Genomic DNA, 23,646 nt, shown 5'->3' on the forward strand with positions numbered 1-23,646 from the left:
GGATAACCGGAATAAAAAACTCTACAAAATGGCATAGAACTCAAGGCGATATCTCGCAAAAAAATTTTCAATTTTCAAACGCCGATTACGGCCAAACTAAAAGAGCTAGAAGAAAACGGTTTGTTCCATCGTAAAGAGCACATCAAAATCTATAAGATAGAATAGGTTTTATTTGATTTTGAGACACTTTAAAAATTGACCGATTTTAAGGGGGGGGTGTTAACTTTTTTTTAATTTTTTTTATTTTCTCATTTACGGCTAAACTATTCTAAAAAGTGGAACTGTTTTGATCCATACCTATGCAAAATGATCCGGGGAATCGATTGGCATCGAGAAAATTGCCAAATTCCCAATAGTTTTTTAGTTATGAATTTTTTTAAATTTTACCAATTTTTGCATTTAGCAGCGATTTGCTCGAAAACTATTAGTCTGAGAACAATGATCTTTTTTGAAAAAAATAGATAATTTAAAGAGCTTTCCAACGATAATACACTTCGTGGGGTTATCTCTAATAGTTCCGGAGCTATTGCTCGAGAAATGTTCCGGGTACCCAAAACCGACAAAAACTACGACGAAAATTGAAAAAATCAAACATCAAAAAATCCATCATTTGTATTTTTTGTGGACTTTTAACAACTTTAGAGGGTTGTTAAGACATGTAGAAGTCCATAAAAATTTGTTGGAGTTAGTTTAAAAAAAATTTTTTTTTCACTTCTTTGAAGGTAAGTGTATTTATTACTCAGGAAATTTGAGCAAAAAAATTGAAAATTTTAAATCTCGTGAAAAGTTGATATAATATGTAAAATGAACCGCTGAATTCAACGGAACAAACCGCATTGCTCTACGACTTTTAGTTTTTGAGTTATGAATTTTTTTAATGAATAAAATTTTTCACTATGACAAATGGCTACCCTAAATTTAGGCAAAAAATTTTAAATTTTTAATTCTTGTGAAAAATTGATATAATATGTAGAATGAGCCGTAGAATTCAATGGAACAAACCGCAATGCTCTACGACTTTTAGTTTTTGAGTTATGAATTTTTTTAATGAATAAAATTTTTCACTATGACAAATGGCTACCCTAAATGTAGGCAAAAAATTTTAAATTTTTAATTCTTGTGAAAAATTGATATAATATGTAAAATGAACCGCTGAATTCAATGGAACAAACCGCATTGCTCTACGACTTTTAGTTTTTGAGTTATGAATTTTTTTAATGAATAAAATTTTTCACTATGACAAATGGCTACCCTAAATGTAGGCAAAAAATTTTAAATTTTTAATTCTTGTGAAAAATTGATACAATATGTAGAATGAGCCGTAGAATTCAATGGAACAAACCGCAATGCTCTACGACTTTTAGTTTTTTTTTTATGAATTTTTTTAGTGCAAAACTTTGATCGCCTCTGTAGCCGGAACCGTTGCCCGGAGCGGCTCCGGGTTTGGTCGAAAAAATAGAGAAAATTAAGCGCTATCAGATGGATTTTTGCTCGTTGCTCTAAGTCTTTTAGTTTCCGAGAAAAACGCAAAAAAAGGTTTACATTTTCACTTTTTTTCAATTTTCAATCGCCAATTACGGCGAAACTATTGAAGATATCGAGAAACGGAAAAATGGAGGATAACCGGAATAAAAAACTCTACAAAATGGCATAGAACTCAAGGCGATATCTCGCAAAAAATTTTTCAATTTTCAAACGCCGATTACGGCCAAACTAAAAGAGCTAGAAGAAAACGGTTTGTTCCATCGTAAAGAGCACATCAAAATCTATAAGATAGAATAGGTTTTATTTGATTTTGAGACACTTTAAAAATTGACCGATTTTAAGGGGGGGGTGTTAACTTTTTTTTAATTTTTTTTATTTTCTCATTTACGGCTAAACTATTCTAAAAAGTGGAACTGTTTTGATCCATACCTATGCAAAATGATCCGGGGAATCGATTGGCATCGAGAAAATTGCCAAATTCCCAATAGTTTTTTAGTTATGAATTTTTTTAAATTTTACCAATTTTTGCATTTAGCAGCGATTTGCTCGAAAACTATTAGTCTGAGAACAATGATCTTTTTTGAAAAAAATAGATAATTTAAAGAGCTTTCCAACGATAATACACTTCGTGGGGTTATCTCTAATAGTTCCGGAGCTATTGCTCGAGAAATGTTCCGGGTACCCAAAACCGACAAAAACTACGACGAAAATTGAAAAAATCAAACATCAAAAAATCCATCATTTGTATTTTTTGTGGACTTTTAACAACTTTAGAGGGTTGTTAAGACATGTAGAAGTCCATAAAAATTTGTTGGAGTTAGTTTAAAAAAAATTTTTTTTTCACTTCTTTGAAGGTAAGTGTATTTATTACTCAGGAAATTTGAGCAAAAAAATTGAAAATTTTAAATCTCGTGAAAAGTTGATATAATATGTAAAATGAACCGCTGAATTCAATGGAACAAACCGCATTGCTCTACGACTTTTAGTTTTTGAGTTATGAATTTTTTTAATGAATAAAATTTTTCACTATGACAAATGGCTACCCTAAATTTAGGCAAAAAATTTTAAATTTTTAATTCTTGTGAAAAATTGATATAATATGTAGAATGAGCCGTAGAATTCAATGGAACAAACCGCAATGCTCTACGACTTTTAGTTTTTGAGTTATGAATTTTTTTAATGAATAAAATTTTTCACTATGACAAATGGCTACCCTAAATTTAGGCAAAAAATTTTAAATTTTTAATTCTTATGAAAAATTGATATAATATGTAAAATGAGCCGTAGAATTCAATGGAACAAACCGCAATGCTCTACGACTTTTAGTTTTTTTTTTATGAATTTTTTTAGTGCAAAACTTTGATCGCCTCTGTAGCCGGAACCGTTGCCCGGAGCGGCTCCGGGTTTGGTCGAAAAAATAGAGAAAATTAAGCGCTATCAGATGGATTTTTGCTCGTTGCTCTAAGTCTTTTAGTTTCCGAGAAAAACACAAAAAAAGGTTTACATTTTCACTTTTTTTCAATTTTCAATCGCCAATTACGGCGAAACTATTGAAGATATCGAGAAACGGAAAAATGGAGGACAACCGGAATAAAAAACTCTACAAAATGGCATAGAACTCAAGGCGATATCTCGCAAAAAATTTTTCAATTTTCAAACGCCGATTACGGCCAAACTAAAAGAGCTAGAAGAAAACGGTTTGTTCCATCGTAAAGAGCACATCAAAATCTATAAGATAGAATAGGTTTTATTTGATTTTGAGACACTTTAAAAATTGACCGATTTTAAGGGGGGGGTGTTAACTTTTTTTTAATTTTTTTTATTTTCTCATTTACGGCTAAACTATTCTAAAAAGTGGAACTGTTTTGATCCATACTTATGCAAAATGATCCGGGGAATCGATTGGCATCGAGAAAATTGCCAAATTCCCAATAGTTTTTTAGTTATGAATTTTTTTAAATTTTACCAATTTTTGCATTTAGCAGCGATTTGCTCGAAAACTATTAGTCTGAGAACAATGATCTTTTTTGAAAAAAATAGATAATTTAAAGAGCTTTCCAACGATAATACACTTCGTGGGGTTATCTCTAATAGTTCCGGAGCTATTGCTCGAGAAATGTTCCGGGTACCCAAAACCGACAAAAACTACGACGAAAATTGAAAAAATCAAACATCAAAAAATCCATCATTTGTATTTTTTGTGGACTTTTAACAACTTTAGAGGGTTGTTAAGACATGTAGAAGTCCATAAAAATTTGTTGGAGTTAGTTTAAAAAAAATTTTTTTTCACTTCTTTGAAGGTAAGTGTATTTATTACTCAGGAAATTTGAGCAAAAAAATTGAAAATTTTAAATCTCGTGAAAAGTTGATATAATATGTAAAATGAACCGCTGAATTCAATGGAACAAACCGCATTGCTCTACGACTTTTAGTTTTTGAGTTATGAATTTTTTTAATGAATAAAATTTTTCACTATGACAAATGGCTACCCTAAATGTAGGCAAAAAATTTTAAATTTTTAATTCTTGTGAAAAATTGATACAATATGTAGAATGAGCCGTAGAATTCAATGGAACAAACCGCAATGCTCTACGACTTTTAGTTTTTTTTTATGAATTTTTTTAGTGCAAAACTTTGATCGCCTCTGTAGCCGGAACCGTTGCCCGGAGCGGCTCCGGGTTTGGTCGAAAAAATAGAGAAAATTAAGCGCTATCAGATGGATTTTTGCTCGTTGCTCTAAGTCTTTTAGTTTCCGAGAAAAACGCAAAAAAAGGTTTACATTTTCACTTTTTTTCAATTTTCAATCGCCAATTACGGCGAAACTATTGAAGATATCGAGAAACGGAAAAATGGAGGATAACCGGAATAAAAAACTCTACAAAATGGCATAGAACTCAAGGCGATATCTCGCAAAAAAATTTTCAATTTTCAAACGCCGATTACGGCCAAACTAAAAGAGCTAGAAGAAAACGGTTTGTTCCATCGTAAAGAGCACATCAAAATCTATAAGATAGAATAGGTTTTATTTGATTTTGAGACACTTTAAAAATTGACCGATTTTAAGGGGGGGGTGTTAACTTTTTTTTAATTTTTTTTATTTTCTCATTTACGGCTAAACTATTCTAAAAAGTGGAACTGTTTTGATCCATACCTATGCAAAATGATCCGGGGAATCGATTGGCATCGAGAAAATTGCCAAATTCCCAATAGTTTTTTAGTTATGAATTTTTTTAAATTTTACCAATTTTTGCATTTAGCAGCGATTTGCTCGAAAACTATTAGTCTGAGAACAATGATCTTTTTTGAAAAAAATAGATAATTTAAAGAGCTTTCCAACGATAATACACTTCGTGGGGTTATCTCTAATAGTTCCGGAGCTATTGCTCGAGAAATGTTCCGGGTACCCAAAACCGACAAAAACTACGACGAAAATTGAAAAAATCAAACATCAAAAAATCCATCATTTGTATTTTTTGTGGACTTTTAACAACTTTAGAGGGTTGTTAAGACATGTAGAAGTCCATAAAAATTTGTTGGAGTTAGTTTAAAAAAATTTTTTTTTTCACTTCTTTGAAGGTAAGTGTATTTATTACTCAGGAAATTTGAGCAAAAAAATTGAAAATTTTAAATCTCGTGAAAAGTTGATATAATATGTAAAATGAACCGCTGAATTCAACGGAACAAACCGCATTGCTCTACGACTTTTAGTTTTTGAGTTATGAATTTTTTTAATGAATAAAATTTTTCACTATGACAAATGGCTACCCTAAATTTAGGCAAAAAATTTTAAATTTTTAATTCTTGTGAAAAATTGATATAATATGTAGAATGAGCCGTAGAATTCAATGGAACAAACCGCAATGCTCTACGACTTTTAGTTTTTGAGTTATGAATTTTTTTAATGAATAAAATTTTTCACTATGACAAATGGCTACCCTAAATGTAGGCAAAAAATTTTAAATTTTTAATTCTTGTGAAAAATTGATATAATATGTAAAATGAACCGCTGAATTCAATGGAACAAACCGCATTGCTCTACGACTTTTAGTTTTTGAGTTATGAATTTTTTTAATGAATAAAATTTTTCACTATGACAAATGGCTACCCTAAATGTAGGCAAAAAATTTTAAATTTTTAATTCTTGTGAAAAATTGATACAATATGTAGAATGAGCCGTAGAATTCAATGGAACAAACCGCAATGCTCTACGACTTTTAGTTTTTTTTTTATGAATTTTTTTAGTGCAAAACTTTGATCGCCTCTGTAGCCGGAACCGTTGCCCGGAGCGGCTCCGGGTTTGGTCGAAAAAATAGAGAAAATTAAGCGCTATCAGATGGATTTTTGCTCGTTGCTCTAAGTCTTTTAGTTTCCGAGAAAAACGCAAAAAAAGGTTTACATTTTCACTTTTTTTCAATTTTCAATCGCCAATTACGGCGAAACTATTGAAGATATCGAGAAACGGAAAAATGGAGGATAACCGGAATAAAAAACTCTACAAAATGGCATAGAACTCAAGGCGATATCTCGCAAAAAATTTTTCAATTTTCAAACGCCGATTACGGCCAAACTAAAAGAGCTAGAAGAAAACGGTTTGTTCCATCGTAAAGAGCACATCAAAATCTATAAGATAGAATAGGTTTTATTTGATTTTGAGACACTTTAAAAATTGACCGATTTTAAGGGGGGGGTGTTAACTTTTTTTTATTTTTTTTTATTTTCTCATTTACGGCTAAACTATTCTAAAAAGTGGAACTGTTTTGATCCATACCTATGCAAAATGATCCGGGGAATCGATTGGCATCGAGAAAATTGCCAAATTCCCAATAGTTTTTTAGTTATGAATTTTTTTAAATTTTACCAATTTTTGCATTTAGCAGCGATTTGCTCGAAAACTATTAGTCTGAGAACAATGATCTTTTTTGAAAAAAATAGATAATTTAAAGAGCTTTCCAACGATAATACACTTCGTGGGGTTATCTCTAATAGTTCCGGAGCTATTGCTCGAGAAATGTTCCGGGTACCCAAAACCGACAAAAACTACGACGAAAATTGAAAAAATCAAACATCAAAAAATCCATCATTTGTATTTTTTGTGGACTTTTAACAACTTTAGAGGGTTGTTAAGACATGTAGAAGTCCATAAAAATTTGTTGGAGTTAGTTTAAAAAAAATTTTTTTTTCACTTCTTTGAAGGTAAGTGTATTTATTACTCAGGAAATTTGAGCAAAAAAATTGAAAATTTTAAATCTCGTGAAAAGTTGATATAATATGTAAAATGAACCGCTGAATTCAACGGAACAAACCGCATTGCTCTACCACTTTTAGTTTTTGAGTTATGAATTTTTTTAATGAATAAAATTTTTCACTATGACAAATGGCTACCCTAAATTTAGGCAAAAAATTTTAAATTTTTAATTCTTGTGAAAAATTGATATAATATGTAGAATGAGCCGTAGAATTCAATGGAACAAACCGCAATGCTCTACGACTTTTAGTTTTTGAGTTATGAATTTTTTTAATGAATAAAATTTTTCACTATGACAAATGGCTACCCTAAATTTAGGCAAAAAATTTTAAATTTTTAATTCTTATGAAAAATTGATATAATATGTAAAATGAGCCGTAGAATTCAATGGAACAAACCGCAATGCTCTACGACTTTTAGTTTTTTTTTTATGAATTTTTTTAGTGCAAAACTTTGATCGCCTCTGTAGCCGGAACCGTTGCCCGGAGCGGCTCCGGGTTTGGTCGAAAAAATAGAGAAAATTAAGCGCTATCAGATGGATTTTTGCTCGTTGCTCTAAGTCTTTTAGTTTCCGAGAAAAACACAAAAAAAGGTTTACATTTTCACTTTTTTTCAATTTTCAATCGTCAATTACGGCGAAACTATTGAAGATATCGAGAAACGGAAAAATGGAGGATAACCGGAATAAAAAACTACAAAATGGCATAGAACTCAAGGTGATATCTCGCAAAAAATTTTTCAATTTTCAAACGCCGATTACGGCCAAACTAAAAGAGCTAGAAGAAAACGGTTTGTTCCATCGTAAAGAGCACATCAAAATCTATAAGATAGAATAGGTTTTATTTGATTTTGAGACACTTTAAAAATTGACCGATTTTAAGGGGGGGGTGTTAACTTTTTTTTAATTTTTTTTATTTTCTCATTTACGGCTAAACTATTCTAAAAAGTGGAACTGTTTTGATCCATACCTATGCAAAATGATCCGGGGAATCGATTGACATCGAGAAAATTGCCAAATTCCCAATAGTTTTTTAGTTATGAATTTTTTTAAATTTTACCAATTTTTGCATTTAGCAGCGATTTGCTCGAAAACTATTAGTCTGAGAACAATGATCTTTTTTGAAAAAAATAGATAATTTAAAGAGCTTTCCAACGATAATACACTTCGTGGGGTTATCTCTAATAGTTCCGGAGCTATTGCTCGAGAAATGTTCCGGGTACCCAAAACCGACAAAAACTACGACGAAAATTGAAAAAATCAAACATCAAAAAATCCACCATTTGTATTTTTTGTGGACTTTTAACAACTTTAGAGGGTTGTTAAGACATGTAGAAGTCCATAAAAATTTGTTGGAGTTAGTTTAAAAAAAATTTTTTTTTCACTTCTTTGAAGGTAAGTGTATTTATTACTCAGGAAATTTGAGCAAAAAAATTGAAAATTTTAAATCTCGTGAAAAGTTGATATAATATGTAAAATGAACCGCTGAATTCAATGGAACAAACCGCATTGCTCTACGACTTTTAGTTTTTGAGTTATGAATTTTTTTAATGAATAAAATTTTTCACTATGACAAATGGGTACCCTAAATTTAGGCAAAAAATTTTAAATTTTTAATTCTTGTGAAAAATTGATATAATATGTAAAATGAGCCGTAGAATTCAATGGAACAAACCGCAATGCTCTACGACTTTTAGTTTTTTTTTTATGAATTTTTTTAGTGCAAAACTTTGATCGCCTCTGTAGCCGGAACCGTTGCCCGGAGCGGCTCCGGGTTTGGTCGAAAAAATAGAGAAAATTAAGCGCTATCAGATGGATTTTTGCTCGTTGCTCTAAGTCTTTTAGTTTCCGAGAAAAACACAAAAAAAGGTTTACATTTTCACTTTTTTTCAATTTTCAATCGCCAATTACGGCGAAACTATTGAAGATATCGAGAAACGGAAAAATGGAGGATAACCGGAATAAAAAACTCTACAAAATGGCATAGAACTCAAGGCGATATCTCGCAAAAAATTTTTCAATTTTCAAACGCCGATTACGGCCAAACTAAAAGAGCTAGAAGAAAACGGTTTGTTCCATCGTAAAGAGCACATCAAAATCTATAAGATAGAATAGGTTTTATTTGATTTTGAGACACTTTAAAAATTGACCGATTTTAAGGGGGGGGTGTTAACTTTTTTTAATTTTTTTTATTTTCTCATTTACGGCTAAACTATTCTAAAAAGTGGAACTGTTTTGATCCATACCTATGCAAAATGATCCGGGGAATCGATTGGCATCGAGAAAATTGCCAAATTCCCAATAGTTTTTTAGTTATGAATTTTTTTAAATTTTACCAATTTTTGCATTTAGCAGCAATTTGCTCGAAAACTATTAGTCTGAGAACAATGATCTTTTTTGAAAAAAATAGATAATTTAAAGAGCTTTCCAACGATAATACACTTCGTGGGGTTATCTCTAATAGTTCCGGAGCTATTGCTCGAGAAATGTTCCGGGTACCCAAAACCGACAAAAACTACGACGAAAATTGAAAAAATCAAACATCAAAAAATCCATCATTTGTATTTTTTGTGGACTTTTAACAACTTTAGAGGGTTGTTAAGACATGTAGAAGTCCATAAAAATTTGTTGGAGTTAGTTTAAAAAAATTTTTTTTTTCACTTCTTTGAAGGTAAGTGTATTTATTACTCAGGAAATTTGAGCAAAAAAATTGAAAATTTTAAATCTCGTGAAAAGTTGATATAATATGTAAAATGAACCGCTGAATTCAATGGAACAAACCGCATTGCTCTACGACTTTTAGTTTTTGAGTTATGAATTTTTTTAATGAATAAAATTTTTCACTATGACAAATGGCTACTCTAAATTTAGGCAAAAAATTTTAAATTTTTAATTCTTGTGAAAAATTGATATAATATGTAAAATGATCCGCTGAATTCAATGGAACAAACCGCATTGCTCTACGACTTTTAGTTTTTGAGTTATGAATTTTTTTAATGAATAAAATTTTTCACTATGACAAATGGCTACCCTAAATTTAGGCAAAAAATTTTAAATTTTTAATTCTTGTGAAAAATTGATATAATATGTAAAATGAGCCGTAGAATTCAATGGAACAAACCGCAATGCTCTACGACTTTTAGTTTTTTTTTTATGAATTTTTTTAGTGCAAAACTTTGATCGCCTCTGTAGCCGGAACCGTTGCCCGGAGCGGCTCCGGGTTTGGTCGAAAAAATAGAGAAAATTAAGCGCTATCAGATGGATTTTTGCTCGTTGCTCTAAGTCTTTTAGTTTCCGAGAAAAACGCAAAAAAAGGTTTACATTTTCACTTTTTTTCAATTTTCAATCGCCAATTACGGCGAAACTATTGAAGATATCGAGAAACGGAAAAATGGAGGATAACCGGAATAAAAAACTCTACAAAATGGCATAGAACTCAAGGCGATATCTCGCAAAAAATTTTTCAATTTTCAAACGCCGATTACGGCCAAACTAAAAGAGCTAGAAGAAAACGGTTTGTTCCATCGTAAAGAGCACATCAAAATCTATAAGATAGAATAGGTTTTATTTGATTTTGAGACACTTTAAAAATTGACCGATTTTAAGGGGGGGGTGTTAACTTTTTTTTAATTTTTTTTATTTTCTCATTTACGGCTAAACTATTCTAAAAAGTGGAACTGTTTTGATCCATACCTATGCAAAATGATCCGGGGAATCGACTGGCATCGAGAAAATTGCCAAATTCCCAATAGTTTTTTAGTTATGAATTTTTTTAAATTTTACCAATTTTTGCATTTAGCAGCAATTTGCTCGAAAACTATTAGTCTGAGAACAATGATCTTTTTTGAAAAAAATAGATAATTTAAAGAGCTTTCCAACGATAATACACTTCGTGGGGTTATCTCTAATAGTTCCGGAGCTATTGCTCGATATATGTAACGGATACCCGGAATCGTCCAAAATAGCGACAAAAATTGGAAAAATCAAACATCAAAAAATCGAACACTTGGACTTTTAACAACTCTAGGGGGTTGTAAAGGCATATATATGTACGAAAAACTATGATAGAACTAGTTTAAAAAAAAATAATTTTTTCACTTTCTACTCAGGAAATTTTAGCAAAAAAAAATCAAAATTTTAAAGCTGGCGAAAAGTCGGTATAATACAGAAAATGGGCCGCTGAATTCAATGGAACAAACCGCATTGCTCTACGACTTTTAGTTTATTTATTATTATTATATTATTATCAGAAAATGGCATGATTTTTGCCTTTTTTTGAGCTTACGTCCCTACTTTTGTTTTTTTGTTACTTCTAGCAAACACATGCGATCATTTCTGGCTCAAATTCTGTGAAAAACTCGAAGAAATTGAGATCAGTTTTGGAGATAATCCTCGCATTCGGCAATTATCTCAACAGCAGTAAACGAGGGCCGGCTTACGGCTTCAAACTTCAATCACTCGACACACTTTTAGACACGAAATCGACCGATAAAAGAATGTGTCTTTTGCATTACATCGTCGCAACGATTCGCCAAAAATTCCCCGAATTGCTAAACTTCGACTCGGACCTGCACTACATAGAGAAAGCCGCAGTTGGTATGAATTTGTTTGACTTGTAATTTTTTATTTTGGTCGAAATGTATCAATTTTTTTCTAGTTTCTCTCGAAAACATCACAACTGATGTCCATGAGCTAGAGAAAGGGATGGAAGCGGTCCGAAAAGAGGCCGAAATCCGGGGCAAAGGGCCTCAGAGCATCGTCGTTCGTGATTTCCTCGCCAATGCCGAGGAGAAGTTGAGGCGATTGAGGAACGACGCCAAAACAGCACAAGAGGCCTTCAGGGAGTGCGTGGAGTATTTTGCAGAGTCGCCAAGGACCACCGATGCCAACACTTTCTTCTCCTTGTTAGTCAGATTTGTCAAAGCTTTCAAGGTATTTCTTGCTTTCTTGAGTATTTCAGCAATTATTTAGCGAAATTATGTCGAAAAAGATCGAAAAGTGCAATCTTATATTGTGTTAAAATGGTCTAAAAAACATTTCTTCAAAAATAAGCCAAAAAACCAATTTTTTAACTGCAAATTAAGTTTTTTTCACAATGTAACACGTTCTGTGCTGAAAACTGGCGAGATTTCGCTAAAGCTGGCCGAAAAATGGCAAAATTAGTTTGAAAGTTTGAGTAATTCCGATTTGTAGCAAGCGGATCAGGACAACGAGCAAAGAAGGAGACTGGAAATCGCTGCTCAAAATGCCAACAATAAAACCAACGAAGACGTGGCGAAGAGGAATAAAATCAACCAGAAGAAACAACAAGTGAGAGTTTGAAAAAAAGTGTTTGAAAAAATTGGAAATTTAATTTTGATTACAGGAAGCTGTAATAAACGAATTGAAACACAAAACAAGACTGGTGCAGGAGAAAAAGCTCTTGCAACAAGACGAAGTGTACAATGGTGCCCTTGAAGATATCCTCCTAGGGCTAAAAAGTGAGCCTTACCGTCGTGCCGATGCGGTGCGAAGAAGTCAAAGACGGAGGATTGATAATAATCGCTTGTCTAAAACAATGGAAGAGTTGGAAGTTTGAGTCTCAAAAGCTGTAAATAATTCGTGTAAATGCTCTCTGATGCTGATGATGATATTAAGATGTGATTGTATTTAAATATTTTTGTACATAGTTGCAATTTTATAAAGTACTACTAGTGGTAAGGCTATTTTTATATTGTTGTTTGTACACTGAAATAATCATTACGGCACATTCCGGGTTTGTCGTTTGTGCGTGTTTTACTGATTTGTGATTTTGAAATGTTTTAATGCGAATTGTATGTTTATTATTTATAGCCAAGCAATAAAAAGTTTATTATTGATTGATTAAAAGTTGGGAATTATTTCGTGCCTTTTCCCTCCTTTGAAACTTTTCCCTTTTTTCTATTTTAGCTTTTGTTGTCAAACAAAAAAACGAACATACGGACTTTTTTTGACTTTTAACAACTGTAGAGGAACGTAAGGACGTAACAAGTCCAAAAACCTACGATAGAACGAGTTTTAAAAAAAATTTTTTTTCACCTTTTTGAAGGTAAAAGTGTATTGAAATTTAAGCAAAAAAATTGAAAATTTTAAATCTCGTGAAAAGTTGGTATAATACAGAAAATGAACAGCTGAATTCAATGGAACAAACCGCATTGCGCTACGACTTTTAGTTTTTGAGTTATGAATTTTTTTAATGAATAAAAGTTTCCACTATAGATATTGAACAGCTCGAGAAGGTTGTAAAGGCATATAAAAGTCCATAAAACTATGTTAGAATGAGTTAAAAAAAATCTTTTTTCATTTTTGTGAAGGCCATTAAAATATTAAACAAAAAAATTTAGATCGGGCCAATTGACACTTTTGTACTTTGAAAGGTTCAAAATGGCGAAAAACGTTTTTGGGGCGAAAAAGAAAAAATACCTTCTTGACCAACTTTTAAAAATTGGGGTTGTCGGGGATGCATTGAAAGGCATTTAAATTATTTAAACATTTTTATTGTAAAATGACAAAGAATAAATCTAAACTTTTCAGAATCATAATATGTTTGATATAGGTAGTACTCGAATACATGATACAGATTGTAAAAACTGAACGCAAGTTTCAAAATAATATTAAAAATATATAAACGCATCACTTCGAACTGGCCGTGTCATTGTACATATAATGAATACTGCTGGAACGAGCCTCAGCCGCTGAAGGAGGTCTCGATCGTGTCTCGGCCGCCTTGAAACAACGGTGCAAAATAGAATTTCGTACTGTACGTAATTTGATAAAAATCCAAATTGTGCCCATAGTTTAAGCTAAACTTTACCAACTACGTTAATCTAAAAGTAATCTAAGTATGTAAATAGTAGAGTATATGTGGATAGATAGATATACGCATCAGCTATGTCGATATTTATGTTGAATGCAATTGTTAAATAGATATTTATTCAATGATTTGTTTAGTTGATCCCACGGTCAGGCACGATGCCATCTTTGTTCCTATTATGGCGTGTGCCAGTTCACGCTCATAAATATCAATCACAAAACTGAGACTTTTCTACAAGCCTCGCAAACCAGACCTGACGACAGCCAAGTCCGGTTTTACAATATTTGTATGGAAGAAACCACCGAGGACTAAAGCGACAAGCGGTTTAAATCGCAGGTTTAGGTCCTAAACAGCCACCATTCCAACCTCTTAAAATTGCGCCATAAATCCTACCGACTGCGCCAATTAATCTCTTTTGTCAAAAATTGTATGCCAAGACAGTTCGATAAAAGTAAGTTTTTACTGAATCCTGTATTATTAAGAAAGGGTGGAATTTAATTTAATTTTTTTTGATTTGTTTTTTAATGTTTCCGAGATTAACGATTTTAGTTGAATTTTTAGAGGTTTGAATTTCGGCTCAACTTCTCTTTAACTTGTTTTTTTAAACGACTATTTCCCAGATTTTAAATTCCTTGAGCTTAACTTTATACTGTATTACTCTGCTTTATCTGTTTTCGTGATTTAGCTGTTGAACCAGAAAATTTTACTCGTCATTTAATACTTTTTGGGCCATTTTTCCAGCATGTTTTAGTCCTCTGTGGTGCGGAAAAAACTCGGGTAAAATAAACGAAATGTATAAATACAAAGAAAAAGTTTAATTATCAAACAGAAAAAAATAAACAGTAAATGCATAAATTACACACTAACGAAAGGAAATGAAATAAAATCCTGAGAAGCGATTCGAACAAAAGCGACCTCGTCGTGAAAGACTTGTGCGCACTTAACATATGAAAAAATATCGTTTTTTATAGACATTTAGTGTAGTCACAAGTATTGTAGATATTGACTTTGAATTTGGCAAATAACATCCATGCGATATGTCCCTTGTCACTGCGCAAGCGCGTGCGCACGATTTTGATTGGATGAGAAGAGACAGCGAATCACGCGTCTTTGTTTTCACTAAATAGTAATGAATCTATGATTGTCAAGTGTATAGTTAAGATAAGAGAGAAATATATACCGTTATATAATTAATAAACCGGAGATCAAGCGAGCGTGTTTTAGAAAAAATAAAGAGATTCATTGTAAGTATAATACGGGGACACGGTGGCTTGATCTCTCCGCAAAATATGAATCGTTTTCTTGGACCTACAAGACAACACATCCATATCTCTAGGGTACATCTAGAACCCTGTGGTTTACCCTAAACTAATCACTGGCTAAAACTACGATACGCTAATTTGTCCGCGACGTCCTAACAATACTAGCCAATTAATACTAGTAGGCCGTGGTCGGTGAACAACCCGCCTTAACACTAACACTCTCTATAAACTTACAAAAAATAACATCGCGGCGACTTGATCCACATAATCACCTATGTTTCTCTCGTTTTGTAGCGGTTTGAATTTAAAGCCATCCAATACTGAACGCAACGCAACTAAATATCATCGTCATAAAATAAAAAAATACTTCCTTCTTCAACAATACTTAGAAAATACAACTTATAACTAACATCTCTTTAAAAAAATACTAACGTCATACTGATTTGTCAATAGAATCATCAATCAAAGCTTAACCTGCCAGAAACAGTCTATTCAATAAATAAGCGCTGCAATTATATAATATATTAGCTAATGTCGTCGCTACGACAAATGGAATGAATACTGTACTGTGCAATCGGATTGTTTTTTTTTCTTCTTCTTAAACGCTGCATTATATACTCGATTTCGAAAAGGAGACTCGCAAGTGATTCGATTCGGAAAGTTGGTAGTTGTGCATCCGGATCAGGGCCTCCACGGCCTCCTCCATGCTCGGCAGCTGGATCAGCGCCATCTTCTTGTCTTTGCTGCAACAAACAATTCGTCAAAACCTAAGCTGTGTGTTATACAGTTCCTTGATTTTTTTTTTAAAGAAATTCTTTATATACAAAAAAGTACACTTCAAAAACTAATATAGTGACATATTTGTTTCTATGCATGTCATTTTTTCAGTTTTCTACCTTTACTTATAAATAAAATAAATTAATAATAAATTATTATCAATAAAATAAAAGATGATTTTTTTATGGTTCCTAGTGACCCAAAGCAATCGCATGTTGTTTTGAGCAATGTTCGAGAAATTTTGACAAGGCAAAATTTTTGCCGATATTTTCCGAACGGTTAGTCGTAGCGACTTGATTCTTGCAAATTTGGATTCCGCCGGTCATTCTACGTTAGAAACACTTAATTTTAAGGACATAAGCCCGAATAGAAGGAAAATAATGAAGAAAATTTGGTTTCGATAAATTTTGACAAGGCAAAATTTTTGCTGATATTTTCAGAACGGTTAGTCGTAGCGACTTGATTCGTGCAAATTTGGATTCCGCCGGTCATTCTACGTTAGAAACACTTAATTTTAAGGACATAAGCCCGAATAGAAGGAAAATAATGAAGAAAATTTGGTTTCGATAAATTTTGACAAGGCTAAATTTTTGCTGATATTTTCAGAACGGTTAGTCGTAGCGACTTGATTCGTGCAAATTTGGATTCCGCCGGTCATTCTACGTTAGAAACACTCAATTCTAAGGACATAACTCTGAATAGTTGAAAAATAACGAAGAAAGTTTGGTTTCGACAAATTTTGACGAGGCTAAATTTTTGCTGATATTTTCAGAACGGTTAGTCGTAGCGACTTGATTTTTGCAAATTTGGATTCCGGCGGTCATTTTACGTTAGAAACACTTAATTTTAAGGACATAAGCCCGAATAGAAGGAAAATAATGAAGAAAATTTGGTTTCGATAAATTTTGACAAGGCTAAATTTTTGCTGATATTTTCAGAACGGTTAGTCGTAGCGACTTGATTCGTGCAAATTTGGATTCCGCCGGTCATTCTACGTTAGAAACACTCAATTCTAAGGACATAACTCTGAATAGTTGAAAAATAACGAAGAAAGTTTGGTTTCGACAAATTTTGACGAGGCTAAATTTTTGCTGATATTTTCAGAACGGTTAGTCGTAGCGACTTGATTTTTGCAAATTTGGATTCCGGCGGTCATTTTACGTTAGAAACACTTAATTTTAAGGACATAACCCCGAATAGTTGGAAAATAATGAAGAAAATTTGGTTTTGATAAATTTTGACAAGGCTAAATTTTTGCCGATATTTTCCGAACGGTTAGTCGTAGCGACTTGATTCTTGCAAATTTGGATTCCGCCGGTCATTTTACGTTAGAAACACTTAATTCTAAGGACATAAGCCCGAATAGAAAGAAAATAATGAAGAAAATTTGGTTTCGATAAATTTTGACAAGGCAAAATTTTTGCTAATATTTTCAGAACGGTTAGTCGTAGCGACTTGATTCTTGCAAATTTGGATTTTGCCGGTCATTCTACGTTAGAAACACTCAGTTCTAAGGACATAACTCCGAATAGTTGGAAAATAATGAAGAAAATTTGGTTTCGATAAATTTTGACAAGGCAAAATTTTTGCTGATATTTTCAGAACGGTTAGTCGTAGCGACTTGATTCTTGCAAATTTGGATTCCGCCGGTCATTCTACGTTAGAAACACTCAATTCTAAGGACATAATTCCGAATAGTTGGAAAATAATGAAGAAAATTTGGTTTCGATAAATTTTGACAAGGCTAAATTTTTGCCGATATTTTCCGAAAGGTTAGTCGTAGCGACTTGATTCTTGCAAATTTGGATTCCGCCGGTCATTCTACGTTAGAAACACTCAATTCTAAGGACATAACTCCGAATAGTTGGAAAATAATGAAGAAAATTTGGTTTCGATATTTATTTCTACCAATTTTTTTCGATATTTATTATTTTATTTTTTACTAAGATTTTTTAAATTTTTTTCATTACGATTAGAAAGCGCGCGCCCGCGCCTAAAAACAGCACTCGCCTCCGCCGCCCACGCACTGAAAATACTCACGGGAAGAATTTGAAGGCCTTTACTGTAAACCCGTTCTTGGTGAAAGCCTCTTTGATATCGTCCTCGTTGATCGTCGCCGGTATATTACTGAGATGCAGCGTCGACGAGGGCGGATAGATATTCTGGTAATTCTTCGAGCCTGGCTTCTTAAACCTGTGCAGCGGACTCTGGCTGTAGTCTTTTGTGAGGCCAGCGTCCGGCTGGCCTTCTTTCGGCATCTGCACCGACTGGTGCTTGCTCAACATTACCCTGATTGTCTTTCCGAACACCTTCAGCTTATCCATGTGCGTTATAGCTGCAAAAATCGCGAAAGTTTTTGTTACTCCGAGTGCCCGCCTGGAATTTTTTCGTAATTATTACCCAAGTGTGCTTGGTGAGGCTCCGCCAACTGGACCAGAGCCGAATCCTTCTTGTTGTACAAGATCTTCACCCTTTGCACGTCACCGTACACCCCTAAAAAACACGCACATTTTTGTTTTTGCTATGGGCACTAGGAGACAGAAAAGTCTAAAACTTTAATTTGAACACAAAACATGCAATAAAAATAAGAAAAAAAAAAGACAACAAAACTCGAATCTAGTAGCAAAAAGCTCGACGAAACGAACGAAACAGGAAATTTGGTCAAAACAAACAATGATCACAAAACTGTCTTTAAAACAATCAATATAACAGAAAGAGTAAATCAAATGATTAAAAAACTCATAAACTCTGTTATTTTAACTACTGAGGAACAAAAGAGCGGCGAAAGGTTAAAGCTTGGTTGTTAACTTCCAATTTTAATTTTGTTAAAAGAACAGAGTCGTCGGACGGCTCGATATAATTAAGTGTGAAAACATACCAAATAGTGTAAAGAGAGCATCAGGCGTGACCGTCTACGAGAGAGAAAGATGACAGGAGGATGTAACGTGGCACAAAGAGGTAGGCGTTGCCACCGGAAGGGCAGCAAATGTAAAAAAAAAGAAAAAACAGCATTAGATATAACGTCGTATAATCAAAAATTAACGCAAGTCGAGAACTGGCATTTTTCATCTTATTATGGCCAACGAGGAATACGAATTGCAACAAAACGGGTGAAAAGTTCAAGGTTGTGCGCGGTTTCTTGACATTTGGGATTTATTTCTGTAAACAAATCACCTCTATGTTGGAAATCATGACGCAATCGAGGCAAACAATTCAATGGAATCTTAATTTTTCAAGTCGGCGCGCGATGCAAACGGGGATTTGGTGGCACAGGTGGCCCGGAAAAATTAAATCTTTGAAAAACGTTTTCTTGGCCTTTTACCCATTTTTTAATGAAAATATAAATACTAGCGGGGTTTTAACAGTGTTTATGACCATAATTGTGATTTAAATACACCTGAGATGGGAAAGAATATGAAATACATTATAAATATAGAAAATATTTTAATGATATTTTCGGAAATTTGATATTTTTTTTAAATTAATAAAATATTTGACTCAAAAAAGGACCATTTTTAAAGACAATTTTCGAAAAAAATTTCAAACAAAATTAATTAATTAATCAAAAAAAAAACAATAAAAATATGATGGGATTAATCTTAAATATAATAATAAATATAATAATAATATAAATAATCTAAAAAATTATAAAAGTCTCACATACAAATTGAGAAATGGGTTTAAAATTCATTTGTTTTTCAAAAAAAATTGGTTTTTACACAAAAACGCGATCAGACACTGTTAAAGAAGCAAATTAAACTTATTTTTTTGTCTAATTTTATGAATTGTCGGTCTGTTATAACAAAATAATTGTTTTTCTAACACAGAACTATGTTAAAACACACAAAAAACAGTAAAAGCAATGTTTTTTTTCAAAATACGTCTATAGACCAAAAAATAACACATTTTCCACCAAAAACAAGCTAAAATTGAATGAAACAAACAAAATAATATAAATTTCGATGTGATTTCGTGATTTTTCTGGCAACTTTTGTAAACATTTTTCAAAAAAATCTTGCTTAAATAATAATTTAAAAAGCAAAAATAACATGTTCGGTTTCTTATTCTCAATAATTTTCAACAAAATTGTGTAAAAGATTTTTTTTATGTAAAACGCTTGAAAAATAATGAAATTATTGGCTCAATTTAGTGATTTTTCGATCTGTTTTGGTAAAACCTCCCACAAAATTGAAAATTTCGTTTAAAAATCAAGATTTTTGGTTTTTATCAGCTTATTTTTGGCGAAATTTTTGTGATTTTGGACAAAAAAAAGGCACATCTAACATCATTTTTGGCTTAAGTTTATATGTTTTCGGCTGGTTTTGAGTTTGTTTTAACAAGAAAAGTGGGTTTTTCATTGCAACATTTTTTTTCCAGTAACTCAAATATAAAATAGATACAAATATAATATAAAAAAATGAATAATATTTTTTTTCTACCTGTCGATAAATTACGTTTAGACTATAATTACATTAATTATAATAATTTCTAGTGTGAAACATAACATAATTTATTTCGACATAAATTCTTAAAGCCATAAAAAGTACAAAAACGTTCGAAAAAATAAAAAAAAATAAGTCTTCATTTTTTTGACACTGTTTTATTAGAGAAATCTTGAACAAAATTCAGAGCTGTATTTATGAAAACAACTTTTTTTTTCCTTGGTCCCCAATTCAAAAACAGGCTAAAATAACATATAATAATAAAAAATAACGGAAATTACACCATATTTTTTTAAAGAAACTAGGTTCTTAGAAAATTTTCTTAAGGTTATATTTGGGCAAAATGACATAAGCACAGTACTTTTGGGAGGTCATTATCGAAATTTTGAAAGGTTTGGAACGAAAAAATTTGCAAAAATCCAAAAGGCCGTTATAGTAGTTACTACCTTGTCTAGGTGCTATCTCACTTTGTGACACAAATATTTCCATCACCGTTGGAAAATTGCCTAGGGCAATGCTTATCTAGCTTTATTTTTTTTAAATAAACGATCAAAAAATCGTGAAAAAATGCCAGTTCTCAGACCCACCATCCAGTTAAATAAATATTCTTCAATGTAACCAAGAGACAAAACAAACAAAACCAGGTACAGTTCACTCGATATTAGTCGAAATTAATTAATTAAAAAGATTAGTCAAATGAACGGTGAACTGTACACCCGCCCCCTCCAACGCCCCCATCTACTGACCTCTTCGTTTAAATTACTAACGAGTAAGACGGTGGCGAGTGCCAATCCGGGCGCCGCGATGCCCCGCAGTCCGGGCGCCGTCTGCCCCAGGGCGAAGCCCCCGAGGCCGGGGATGCCGCCGGCGACGCCGCCTCCGTAGGGCGTCGCCAGCGTCGACGCCAGGCCGTGCATGAACGGCCCGCTCAGAACGCCCGGCGTCCCGGCCAGGATGGAGTCGGCCATGCGTTCGCGCGCCAAGCGGGGCTGCGCCGCCAGCAGCAGGATGTCCGCCCCCAGGCCGCCGGCGAGGCCGCCGCCGAGGGTGGCGAGCTGGTCGTTGGCGTCGCCGGTGGGCAGGTTGGGGTTGGTGTAGTCGCGCGATTTGTCGTTGTTGTATTTCACGTTCAACGACGACATCTTCGAGTAGTCGATGCGCAGCGTGCAACAGCTGTTGTAGATGTTCTGGCCGTCGAGGGCCTGCTTGGCCGACTGGGCCGACGCCGTGTCCGGGTACTGGATTAGCGCCTGGAATGAGTCTGGAAACGCAAAGTTTGCTGTGTCAGAAAATTCCACTTTTTTTGTATTGTTTTTACTTTTCTCTTCCCTTTATTGTCTTAATTTGCCAATTTTTCGGTCTGTTTTATTAAAATCTCAATGCAGTTGGTTTAAAAACCCATTTTCGACCAAGTTTTTTCAAAAAAATCCCGCTTTTTACACAAAAACGCTCTTGGACACTGTTAAAAAAGCAAATTTAACTTTAAATCTAACGTTGTAACACAAAAAAGCAAAAGCGATACAATTTACAAAAGATCAAAACCATTACGTATTTTTGAGTTTTGAGGCAAATTAATACAATTTTTGATACAATTTGCTGATATAAATTCCAAATAAACTCAAAATTTTGGTTTCAAAATCTGCCAAGACTTGGACAAAAGTAAAAAAAAAACACAATCTTCTACCAAAAAACAACTAAAATCGAGTGAAGCAAACAAAATAATAATAACAATTTCAAGGTCATTTTGTAATTTTTCGGTCAATTTTAAAAAAATTTCGAAAAACATGTAAATAATAATAATTTGTAACAAAATTTTGCAAAACAGATTGCATTTTTTGGCTGTAAAATGTACAAAAACGCTTGGAATTGTTTGAAAATTAATTAATTACTAGCTCAATTTGGTGATTTTTCAGCTTGTTTTGGCAAAATCTCACACAAAAATTGAAGAACTCGGTTAAAAATTAAATTTCTTGAGCGTTTTTCAGACAGAAACGTTTAATTTTTGAAATTATTTGTTAACAATCAGAGTGATTTCTTTAGTTATTTTTTTTTGACCAGTGTAAAGAAGAAAAGTACATTATTGTGTTTTTACAACAACTTTTGCCAGAGAGGCAAATCGCGTTTCTCTTTTTTTTGCTATCCTCTTCGTTTAATTCGCACTTCTGTTATCTTTTTATTAATAGTTTTGTCTTCTTTATCTTTTTCTCCCCTTGGTCTCTTCATTTTATTTTCAACTTTCTTAGCTTTTCTATTCCTATTTTTTGTCTTTTCTGCTTCTTTCTTTAATTTGTTCAGACTCTTAATTTTTTTTTAATTTGAAAATATAATATTTTCCATGTCAGTTCGATTTGTGTCAATACATCATTTCTTTATCTTTTTCTTCTTTTTTTATGTTTTATTTTTTTCCCAATTTTAATAAAATTTCCGTAATTTTTTTTAAGTTGATTTTTTGTCTTTCCTGCTTCTTTCTTTAATTTGTTCAGACTCTTAATTTTTTTTTAATTAGAAAATATAATATTTTCCAAGTCAGTTTGATTTGCGTCAATACATCATTTCTTTATCTTTTTCTTCTTTTGCTATGTTTTATTTTTTCCGAATTTTAATAAAATTTCCGTAATTTTTTTTAAGTTGTTTGTATTTTTTTGACTCTCCTTCATTTTGGTTTTTTTTTGGTTAGTAAGTTCGACTTTTTTATTTTTATTTTCTTATGTTAAATTTATGTTCGTCAATATTCTTCTCATTTATTTCTGCAAACATTCTTTTATTCATTTTTTGTTTTTTTTCATGTGCTTAATTGTTTCATTTTTCGTTTTACGCTTTTTTTATTAAGATTTTTTCCTGCCTTACGATATTATCAATTTTATGTTAAATCTACATACTATATCATCTACGTTTCAGTGCAAATATTTTGCTTTTTAATTCTTATTTCTTTTTTGTTCCTTTCTTATTGTGTCTTCCTCTTATTTTCCTTTCTTTGACTCAATGTTATGGAGTTACTGGATTCCAAATTAGTATTACGTATTTACTATTTTCTAAAACAGTAAATTTTTGCGAATGTTACTGTTTACACGCTTAAATATACAGTGCATTCAAAAAGCCTTTAAATCAACTCTTGCAGTGAAATTTTGAACGTATGTTGATATCTTACGATTACTACATACGAAAATACTGGCGTTTGACACTTCAACAGAATAAAACAATAATCTATCAAACACAATAAAAAATTCCATAGCAAGAGTCGATCTAAAGACTTTTTGAACGCACAGCATAATTTCTTTGGCTACTTTTCGTCTCTAATTTTTTCCACTTCTTTAATAATTGCCTACTTATTTGTTTTATCTTAGTTATTTCTCATTCTTTAATATAATTATTTATGAGAACTTCATGTTTTGTATCGCTAATTGTAGCACTTATGAATTTTAACTTTTTCTCGGTGAGAGCTATTTTTTAATCTTCTAATTTTTCTGTTTGATTTCTTCTTATTTATACGTGTTTTTTGTTTTTTTTTGTAGGGTGTTCTTTTTTCCTATAGTATCTTCTTTACTTTTACCTTGTTTTTTCTTTTCATTGGTGTTATTTTTCTTTTTCTTTTTTTTCCTTTGCTT

At 32.6% G+C, this 23,646-nt stretch overlaps 2 protein-coding genes across 8 annotated transcripts in view; one reads left to right on the top strand and one right to left on the bottom strand.

The window, feature by feature from the left end:
- Frl (Formin-like) overlaps positions 1 to 12,596 on the top strand; it is a 47,199-nt gene extending 34,603 nt beyond the window's left edge. Inside the window, exons 9-12 of the mRNA XM_015983784.2 lie at positions 11,045 to 11,324; positions 11,386 to 11,660; positions 11,922 to 12,038; positions 12,094 to 12,596. Coding sequence (XP_015839270.1) covers positions 11,045 to 11,324; positions 11,386 to 11,660; positions 11,922 to 12,038; positions 12,094 to 12,306 — 885 coding nt within the window. The 3' untranslated portion in view covers positions 12,307 to 12,596. The remainder of the gene's footprint in view (positions 1 to 11,044; positions 11,325 to 11,385; positions 11,661 to 11,921; positions 12,039 to 12,093) is intronic.
- Positions 12,597 to 14,356: 1,760 nt separating this feature from the next.
- The window catches only part of heph (hephaestus), a 109,300-nt gene continuing 100,010 nt past the window's right edge, over positions 14,357 to 23,646 (bottom strand). For all 7 annotated transcript variants that reach the window (XM_008200143.3, XM_008200140.3, XM_015983714.2 and 4 more), the window contains 5 exons: positions 20,788 to 21,302; positions 18,478 to 18,511; positions 18,000 to 18,092; positions 17,640 to 17,934; positions 14,357 to 15,565 (listed from right to left, as the gene is read on the bottom strand). In XM_008200143.3, coding sequence (XP_008198365.1) covers positions 15,433 to 15,565; positions 17,640 to 17,934; positions 18,000 to 18,092; positions 18,478 to 18,511; positions 20,788 to 21,302 — 1,070 coding nt within the window. In that variant the 3' untranslated portion in view covers positions 14,357 to 15,432. The remainder of the gene's footprint in view (positions 15,566 to 17,639; positions 17,935 to 17,999; positions 18,093 to 18,477; positions 18,512 to 20,787; positions 21,303 to 23,646) is intronic.

Source organism: Tribolium castaneum, chromosome 2, assembly GCF_031307605.1.
Source record: "Tribolium castaneum strain GA2 chromosome 2, icTriCast1.1, whole genome shotgun sequence".
NCBI classification, from domain to species: domain Eukaryota; kingdom Metazoa; phylum Arthropoda; class Insecta; order Coleoptera; family Tenebrionidae; genus Tribolium; species Tribolium castaneum.